Raw genomic sequence first — 9,971 nt, 5'->3', positions numbered from 1 at the left:
ATTAGGTGGCTCCACCTCATGAGTTGTTGGCCAGATATTGAGTCTTGTCGACTGCTCTAAGTTGTAACACCACGATGATAGGTGGTGGCTACCATCTCTAGCGTTTCAAAGCTGCTCATCAAATGTAAGCTACAACACCCATTTCCCCAATTCATGAAGAGAAAAATATTAGTTTTACATAAAATCAATGTAATTTGTTAAAGATATCAATGGAGTTGCCTTATTTGGATCAAACTTAGAGAGTTGATTTAGGGTCTCCTTCCTCAGCTCCTCTACAAATTCTCTCAATTTCTCGAGACCCATCAACTTTAGATAAGTAGTCTTGTCGACCAACAGATCTTTCCCAATTGTCTTCCCTATTCTTGAGATGACTTCGTGAGATCGGGGATATCGTCAGCCACTTGAAACAGCAAGCCGATGCAACTCGCAAACTTCCTCAACGTTTTGGTTTTCTCTTTCGGTCCACCTCCTACAATTGGCCCAATAACAACAAATCCTTCCAACAATTCCACGGTTTGGATGAATTCAAGCTCTTCCAAGCCGACATTAGACAACCTACCCAGCAAATGTGAGTTACGACATCAAATCCCTACCTTTGAACTGCCTTGTAATTCCCTTCACTCTTTGCCGCTTGGTGAAAATCCACCAAATGTGAGCTATGACACCCATTTCCCCTATAATTTTGTCTCTGAACTTCCCTAAAATGTGAGCTATGACACCCATTTCTGGTTACTGTGAAGTCGAGATGGGGATTATAGTCAAGGTCTCAATGGTTACTGTTAAGTTGAGATGGGAATTCCAACTGAGGTCTTCGATAAGCTCAATGGTAGTGGCTCCAAATTCGAATGAGGAGGAAGCAAGAAACTGAGATGATTCACATGACTGACTAATCTGATATATTTCTTGATGGCAATCTTGACAGGTTTGTTTGGGCTTGTTGTTGCAACGACAAAAAAGGTGTAACAAACTTATATATATACACACACACACAGAGGGAGAATTAGCGGTAGCGTGGGTTTTTAATTTAAGGGCAAATTGGACATTTCATATGTTCCATTATGATATAATGGCGATGGTAATTGTCAAAAACAATAGGGGTAGTGCAAGACACAATTATTATACAATAGGGATAGAGTTAGCCAATTAGATAAACAGTCGGGGTAGTTTAAGAAATTTGCCCTAATTATTATTTGTACACTAGGATGAAGAAATGTTCTTTTTTGGGTCATTTTTTTTTTAAAGTACATGTATTTTATATTGTTAAAAGTATTGGATATAGATTTAATTACTAGAATTTATTGTTGAGTTACGAATAGCTTAAATATGAGATTTAATGAGAGAATAGAAGTCAATACCCTAAATATAAGACTTAATGAAAGGGAATTAAATGAAGAGAAATGTAGTAGTTTAAATTACATTTTGTGCCCTCACAATTAAAGAATGACCAAATTAAAAAACAAGGATATTCTAATCAAGAATAGGATTCAATAAATGTTAATGGGAGTTGATACCTTAAATATAAGGATTTGAATGAAAAGAATAATTGTTAAAATTACATTTCTATCTTTACAATTGGAGAGAGACCAAATTCAAAAAATTAGAGGATATTTTAATCAAACAAAAGTTTCACTCTCATTCATACTTCTAATAGTAGTATAGATTTTTAAAAAAATGTTTATGCATGGCGCTGTTTGGTTCCATTGTTGTTTTCTAACAACACCATATAGGAGCCACATCAGCCACCATACCAAAAAATGCTTTGAGAAAAGAAAAACATCAAAAAATGACCTTTTTCTGAGATGGACCATATTTTGAGGCTTTTTTTTTTTTTTGAGAAAACGACTAACCAAACAGCATATGCCGATGTATTCTTGTCTTTTTTTTGTCAAAATCTGATGCAGTTCCATTGTGTGTCATTTTTTTTTTTAAATGGCAATGGAACCAAACACCACCAATAAGTTTTTATTACCTGGCTCGGATGCAAGTTTTCCTTACATTGCCAAATGTCATGTAATCCCACGTGGTTAAATAAATAAATTATGTTTCAATAAATCTTTTTTTATTGGTAACCAATCTTTCAATAAATCCAATCTATTGTTTTTCTTTAAAATTAGTGGTGCAAGTTGGGAAGTCCTAACTCAACTCGAGACTAACCCACCTCTCAATTTTACACATGCTGGATTTGGATTTTTGGTCTTACAATTGGACCTAAGTCCGAAATTTTGGGTTTTTTAATTTTTGGGCTGAGCTTGGCTCTTGCCCTCATGTAGCCTGAACGCAGCCTAAATCCAATCTGACCTTATCCGAATCGAAACCTTGCCTATATATATATATATATATATATATATATATATAATATTGTATGCATACATTCATATACGTATATGTATGTCAATTTTTAGTTTGGACTAACTAATCAACCCGAGTATGACCTGGGCTTAACCCCAACCCAAAGGTAAGAAACTTAAGTGTGGAATGAGCTGAAGTTAAATAATTCAGGCTTGACTCTGGCTTGGGCCACGCTCAGACTTTAGCCTCAATTCTTTTTTAGTTTTTTTTTTTTTTTTGATAGAATAGCCTCAGTTCTTAGGAATGGGCTGGGTTGAGTTAAAACCCCGCCCACCCCGCCCAACTAGCACTCCTGTTTGAAACATTTTAACTTCGTTGATAAAAGATTCCAATCAAGTGGTGCTTGTCAAGGAATTTGGGCTTTTGTAGAAGAACGCGGACGGCCCGACGCTCATTTAATTCGCAAATTGCCACGTGGAAGAGCTTGGGCATCGGAGCCCATGTCCACTGGACTCCTGTCCATGTCCACTAATATTCCCGCTCCATTTGCAGTTAGCTCCACCTCCACCTTTACTAATCATTTAACCTTTGCTAAATTACATCGGAGCGTCCGGATGACCGTTTAGCATCCAACGATTATGATTAAACGGACTCCAACGTCTAGTTTTTTCCTCTCTCAACGGTCGAAAAAACTCAAAATACAGAAAAAATCTCCCAAGATCTCTCCACTCGTTCCCCCCCTCCAACCTTCAAGAAATCCCCCTCGAACAACAGAGAACAAGCAACAATTCGTTGAACTTTATCTTTTCATTTTCTCCATTTCCTGCTCTTCTTTCTTGAAGATTTTCCCTTACTCATTTGCCTGAAAATGAGTATTCTTCAGTACCCAGACGCTGTTAAAGCTCCAGATCTTCAGATATGGAACAACGCCGCCTTCGACAATGGAGGTCTAGACGAATCAGCTAAAGCTAAAGATTCTTGGTGTCCTCTGCAACCGATCTTCGTCAACCAATCTGAAACCCTTGAATCCGATTCAAGTAAAGAAAATCAAGGTCCCGCTATCTGCAAATCCCCTGTTTCTGTAAAATCTCCTATGCCCAACAAGCCCCTTCACCCAAACGGTGCTACGGGACGATACTCGCAAGGGAAGCCATTGAAGTTACTCTACAAACAGGGCCTTCTTCCCCACTCCCCAACTTCGTCCGATAACGGAAGTGATGCCACTCGTGACGTCAGCAAGATTGATACCGAGATTGAGGAGATCGAGATGGAGATCAGTCGGTTATCATCTAAACTAGAAGAACTTCGCCTCGAAAAGGCTGAGAGGAATCTTAAGGAGATTGAAAAGCGCGGACGAATCGTGCCAGCAAAATTCATGGAGCAGAAACAGAGCACAAAGAATTCAGCTACAGCAAGAAAAATGGAAGAACGATCGACAACGAGCAGTAGCACGAAATTTCAGCGCAGAGGCGTCAGTCTTGGGCCATCGGAAATTTTCGCAGGTGTTAGATCCCGGCAGATGGGTAAGCTAGAAATGACCCCCACTCAATCAATAACTAATCGCCGGAAATCATGCTTTTGGAAGCTTCAAGATATCGATGAAGAGAAGGTGACAAAACAAAGAGGACGAACTTTGAGTCTAAGCCCAAAGCCACGGTCATGCGCTACAAAGGTCCAAGCTCCCAAACAAGGACTCACGACTGGCGGATCAAAGAAATATGTGAAAAGAGATGATGGGGTCATGTCGTCAATCCAGCCGAAGAAGCTTTTCAAAGAGAGAGAAAAATCAGTTGCCCCAAAGAAACCATCAAAAAATGGGAGAGTAGTAGCCAGCCGATACAATCACATTCCAGTACAGCCTGCTGGAAATCTAACAAACAATGATCGGCGGAAGAGGTCATTGCCAGAAAATGAGATTGATGGTAAGAGATGCGATAAGAAACTTGTTTCCTCAGTTGGAAAGTCAGCTGCGTTTCTGCCGGAATCCGGCGGAAATCAGGTCAAAGAGAAACGCCCCAAAAAACGGTGGGAAATTCCTAGTGAGGCGGAATTTGCTCAAAAGAGTTTAGAAGATGTCTCTCCAGCTTCAATTGTGAAGATGACAGAATTGCTTCCAAAAATCAGGACAGTCCGATGCATTACGGAAGAAAGCCCTAGGGATTCTGGACCTGCTAAGAGAGTTGCAGAGTTGATTGGAAGAAAATCTTATTTTGGTGACGAGGGAACAGAGGTGGAGACTTCAGTCTGTCAGGCTCTTAGTTTTGATGACGAGGAAGAAGAAGAAGAAGAAGAATAAGATATTTCCTTTTCTTCCTTTTTCTCCCATTTTTAATTAGTGATTTGTGATGGGGTAAGCTTGCTTTAGCTTCCTCAAAATGGTACGCTAGTTTCTACATTTTCATTTTTTCTCTGTTCTTTGAATTCATATGGGAATAAGATTTCTCTCTTTGTTCATAGTTGTGATCTAATGGCTGGCTGTTCGGCTTTTCATAGCAGAGAATAAACTTAAGAGTATCTTAATAACCATGGCTTCCTTGTTAACTGAAGTATGCTTTTGTTCGAAAAAGAACTAAAATTTCATTGAAATTTTACAGGTTGAAAAATATCTGGAATCAAGGTTGTTTGTCCACCTTTTGATAAAAGAGAATGAGTTATTATTCCTACCAAACAAAAATCCTTGAGGCTAATAGACAGTCTGTGCCTTGATGCATATCCAGTAATGGCAGACCTCTGGTTTATATCAGCCTAATTAACACTTGCATTGCATCACATTGATACAATGTCTGGGAGTTATTTTGATTGTAATGCTATTCAATGGAGTCAGATATTTTATAGAAAATACAGCTGTATGTGAAAGGGGAAAGAAAATTTGATTCATGGAAATTGCTATTGTTTTTGGATACATTGTTTTAGCTCAACTGCATCTCTTAGCTATTATTGCAGTTGAAATATTACAGAGCTAATTCTGATCATCATTATAAAATTTTTGGAAGAAGAATTCCACTTTTTGAAATCTGAAAAGAAAAAGAAATGATAGAAGAGTGTAAGAGGCTTTTTTTTTTTGGTAACTCAATACAATCAATCCTATAAGACTCCTAGGGTCAACCAAAATATAATCCAACTATCCACATGGCAAAAGAAAGGCATTATCTTATTGCCATTTTTAATATATTGAAACTTAATTATTTTATTACTTGGTAAAGTTCCCAATACAGGATTTCTATTTAATTTACATGATTACCAAAAAAATTAATTGATTCATGGATCTGCCCCTAAGTTGATTAGTTGCTAGATTGGCTTCCTACTTTTTCAAATGTCAAAAAAAAAAGGGAATAAGATTTTAACTGACATATTTAGCATAACTTTTTGGGCTTGTTAGGCTGTGTGCATCCCTTGGTGCTCTAATTGTGAATGTGAGTGAGGCCTTGGCAATGAAGGAAGAAATCAACTTAGCTAGTAGTAGCATGGGCAATTGCCCAGTTTTTGTTGAAAGTTTTGCCAAGATTGTAATTTACTAACAGTTGAACCCATTGGGTGTTCCTTGGCAATGAAGGAAGAAATCAACTTAGCTAGTAGTAGCATGGGCAATTGCCCAGTTTTTGTTGAAAGTTTTGCCAAGATTGTAATTGACTAACAGTTGAACCCATTGGGTGTTCCTAGGGGTGTCAATTGGACTGGATTTGGTCCAATCCGATCCAGTCCAATGTAAGTCCATTATAAATGGACCAGGTCCAATCCAATCCAATGAATGTTTTGGACCAATTTGGACCGGTCCAATTCAATGTCTGGACCGTTCAATCTGTTCAAATTCATTTTGATTTAGATTGGTTTCAACCCAAACCCGGTCCATTGACACATGTTCTTATCTTATATCAATGGACCAGATATTGGCTTAATCCAACACAATCCAATATAAATTTGTTACGGACAGACCAGGTCCAATCCAATCTAATAAATATTTTGGACCAGATTGGTCCATCCAATCCGTCCAAATTGGTTTTGCACTGGATGGGGTCCAAACTGGTCCATTGACACCCTTAGGTGGTCCCCCTTTGAGGTTTTCTCCAGTTGTTAGGAGGATAGCAGATTGTTGTTACAGAAGAACCCTCTCATGGCTGCACATACTTTGGCCAGACCATTGACACCCTTAGGTGTTCCCCCTTTGAGGTTTGCTACTATTGTTGGGGGGATAGCAGATTGTTGTTACAGAAGAACCCTCTCATGGCAGTACATACTTTGGCCAGACTGGCAGTGAATTCCTGGTGGGAGGATGACACCTCTGATGTCTTCTTGTTGAATAATATCTCGGATGAGAGGAGATGTGATGAGTGGAACTCTGATCGATGAACAAGCCTGAGGGCTAATGTCACTTTAGACTACTATTTTCTTTGATACCTGGATTCCTGCAATACATTGGATATTTCCATTTCCAGTGTAAATTTTGCGTATGGTTATATCTGGGTGATGTTCTTTTTCTTCTTCTTGGTTCAATCATTTTATTAACTCTTTGAACAAAGTATAATGTGGCCTTTGCAAGCATCGAAGCAATGTAGCCAACAGTTTGGTTTTCTCCACTGGCCACTGGCCACTGGTATAATGTGCTCTATAGTAAACACTAGGCAAGGATTCTTGTATCCCAGCCCAAATAGTTGGGATTGAGGTTGGGTTGAAGTCATATCTGGGTCTAAATTTTATAAGAGACACTCTCTTGTATTGGTCTTGATCTATGAAGTCCACACCCACCACGTATTGCATTTCCCTTTGTTGAATAATGATGGGACTTATTTTTCTGAGCTTTAAAATAAACAACTGTTATGGAACTTGGTTCAAAACACACCGATAGAATAACATATTCAGGATACCTGCCTGAATTTGAATGGAATCCGACTGATAGGACTCTGATCATATTCAGATATTGTAAATTCCCGATTAAATCAACTAAAATGACATTACAGAAACTTGAGCCTATAAAATTTTGTTTAAAAATATAAAATCTAAAGCAACTTTATTAGTAAAATACACAGACACATGGATCTTAGTTAGATTGTATTAGCATGATCAGACAAGTTTATAGGTTGGTCAAAGTTCTTCCAGTATCATACCTTTTTGGCATCATAGATTTACCCCCATTAATATCTGCTCATATATAGCACTTAAACTACCTTCTTGGTACGTATATCTATTTTGAAAGTGGTCAGCTAATATAGATATGATTTTTTAACGAGTCCAAATGACGCAGGAATCTTTCTCGTGGCCAACTAGTTTGGAGCCATAAAATCACTCCCCATCTCTCCTACTTTCTATTCATCATCATCCATCTATCAACCAACCAAGGGCTGGCTCGGTGGTGTGTTAGCTGGTTTGTTCCACTTTCTATTGTTGCATGGAAAAACTTAAGATTTAGAAGGGCTTTGGAGGATTGAACACAGTTAATCCAGGGCATCCCTGTCTGTAGATGGTATGGACTGGCCCCACCATCAATGTGGCCGAAATTGGGACCACTGCTTGGTGCAATGGTAAAATTTCAGGCCTAACAATCATGAGAATGCAAGAATGCTGGTTTGAGACTGAGAGTACCCCAGTTTGTGCAAGAAAATGTTAAAATGTTTTGGTCCCTTATCCAGTCCATCCATCCACCCAAGACCCCAGACAGCATATACCAACATTGAGTAATGGCCTTTGAAATGATGGTCTGATTAAGAAACCTTTTAATTTTTTCCTTTTATGTTATTTTCATTCTTATTTTATTGACTACTTTTCCCTATGAACTTAAAGATTTCGTCAGAATTTTAGGCTGAAACCTGATATGATTTCCACCATCTCCTAAAAGGAAATTGGAATTTCATAAAACTTTTCTAAAGGACACTACAAATCATACAAGGCAAGTGATTGACTGGTTGTTCGCTCGTACGTCGAGAAAATGGCTCAGCTCTCATAGGGCCTTTACTTGATTTTGCCCTCCCATTAATCAACCAAGAACCAACCCAGATCAAACAGCAAAGGACCATGTCCCACAACTTGACAGAAAGAACAAGAATGATAATGGAACTCCATGTGTCACTCAGAAAACCAACAACCTGTCAAGACTGTTGTTGATGGTCCAGCGGCCCACTTGTCTTCCCATTGTTAAATGGGTCAACCAGGTATGAAGTAGTCGACAAAACTGTTATTGCTTAGGTCTGGCACCTACATTACCTCCAAGGCAGGAGAGGAAGATGGTACATGTGACGGAGGAAAAGGGGCATACTAGGGCCAATACTCAGTAGGCTGAGTGGAGAGGTTTGCTTGATCAATAAACTTAACTAACTGACAAAATAGTAGGGGCACTTATTTAATATATAAGTTCCTACTTTTTCGTCCCTTCTCCCATTTTTATTGAAGAAAATGTTCCCAGCAGAGTCGATTAATTGGAGTTTAGCTTAGCATTCCTCATCAGAGGATAATGTTCTTTTCGTTGTACAAAAGTCTTGATTCTTCTACCTATCAAAAAGAAAAGAAATCTTGATTCTTCAGCACCATAGCAAAAGAAGATGGTCACAGGGACCAAATTAGTCGATCTATCTCAAACCCACCTACAAGGAGATTCCATTTTCCTATGGTAGGCTTTGTTTGTTACTTTTACTTTATTCATGTCTCAAAACATTCCAATGCTTCCACAAAGCCTAATCTATTGAAGCTTTTTAGAAGCCATCATGGCACACACTGTAACTCTACATCATTGTTGAGACTTGAGAACCATAGGTGTAAATTAACAGGTTTGTTTGAGTATATTTGGACTAAGCCACACACACAGATATCACTTATCAGTGTCTGTTGATACCAAATTCCTCTCTGGATACATGATTGTCCATTTGTTCCCAGGAAATTGTCATGAATTTGTAACCTTCAAATGTTTGTGAAGCTTGCCAGCACCTTCCAATATTGGATTGTAGTGAAGGCTTGAAATGAGAAGTGATGGGATCAGGTTGGATCCAAAGTTGGTCAAGCAAACTAGCAGTTTATGCTCCGTCATAGGATCGATCCAGAAGCATTAAGTTGAAGATCAAGAAATTAAATAGATTTCCTGTATTCTAATTAGGGGGAGAAATTGGGGGTTCTACTTTTACAACTACAAGCAATGCAAAAACTAGCAGGGCTAACTTTCATTAGGGTCATGAGAGGAGAAAGCTAGGGTCGTAATAGCAGTTGAGAATGTAGTGGCTTGGTTAGGGTTCAACCCTAACCACCTAAATTTTGTCTTTCTGTCTGCTATGTTTTGCTTTTCTGGTTTTATCTAGTTTTGGTTCAACAGTTGTTACAGTAGACTTGACCTAAAATTAAATGTGACATGATGGCATGTGACCCAAGGCCTAGCCATTGCTTCACTCTAGCATATAAAAAGATTGCCAATGACACTAGAGACCCACAAGACATGCTGAGAATTAATTAAGTTGAGAGATATCATCTCACATTTTTAACCTATAAATAAACAATAGAAGCGAGACAAAAACTTCATTGTCATTCTGTCTGGGTTCATACCCTTACCATGTGCTTCCTCACTAAAGAAACAAAAGCTTTTCTTCCCACTTCTCCAACTAAATAAACTAACCAAAGATCCTATTTGACATTTCCACGTCTTCTTGCAATTTTAATGGCTAGAAATTACATATAAAAAAGAAAAGAAAAGAAAAGCTGTTCTAGAG

The 9,971-nt window shown here is 38.5% G+C and overlaps 1 protein-coding gene across 1 annotated transcript; it reads left to right on the top strand.

Annotated features, from left to right (window-relative positions):
• The first annotated feature begins 2,981 nt into the window (after positions 1-2,981).
• LOC104612264 (uncharacterized) lies at positions 2,982-4,743 on the top strand. The gene has a single exon (XM_010279621.2). The coding sequence runs from the start codon at positions 3,158-3,160 to the stop codon at positions 4,583-4,585; it is 1,428 nt and encodes a 475-aa protein (XP_010277923.1). The 5' UTR covers positions 2,982-3,157; the 3' UTR covers positions 4,586-4,743.
• The last annotated feature ends 5,228 nt before the right edge of the window (positions 4,744-9,971 follow it).

The sequence above is a fragment of the Nelumbo nucifera genome, chromosome 1 (genome assembly GCF_055504915.1).
Source record: "Nelumbo nucifera cultivar China Antique chromosome 1, China Antique-T2T, whole genome shotgun sequence".
NCBI lineage: Eukaryota > Viridiplantae > Streptophyta > Magnoliopsida > Proteales > Nelumbonaceae > Nelumbo > Nelumbo nucifera.
This window is presented reverse-complemented; position numbering and strand designations above follow the sequence as displayed.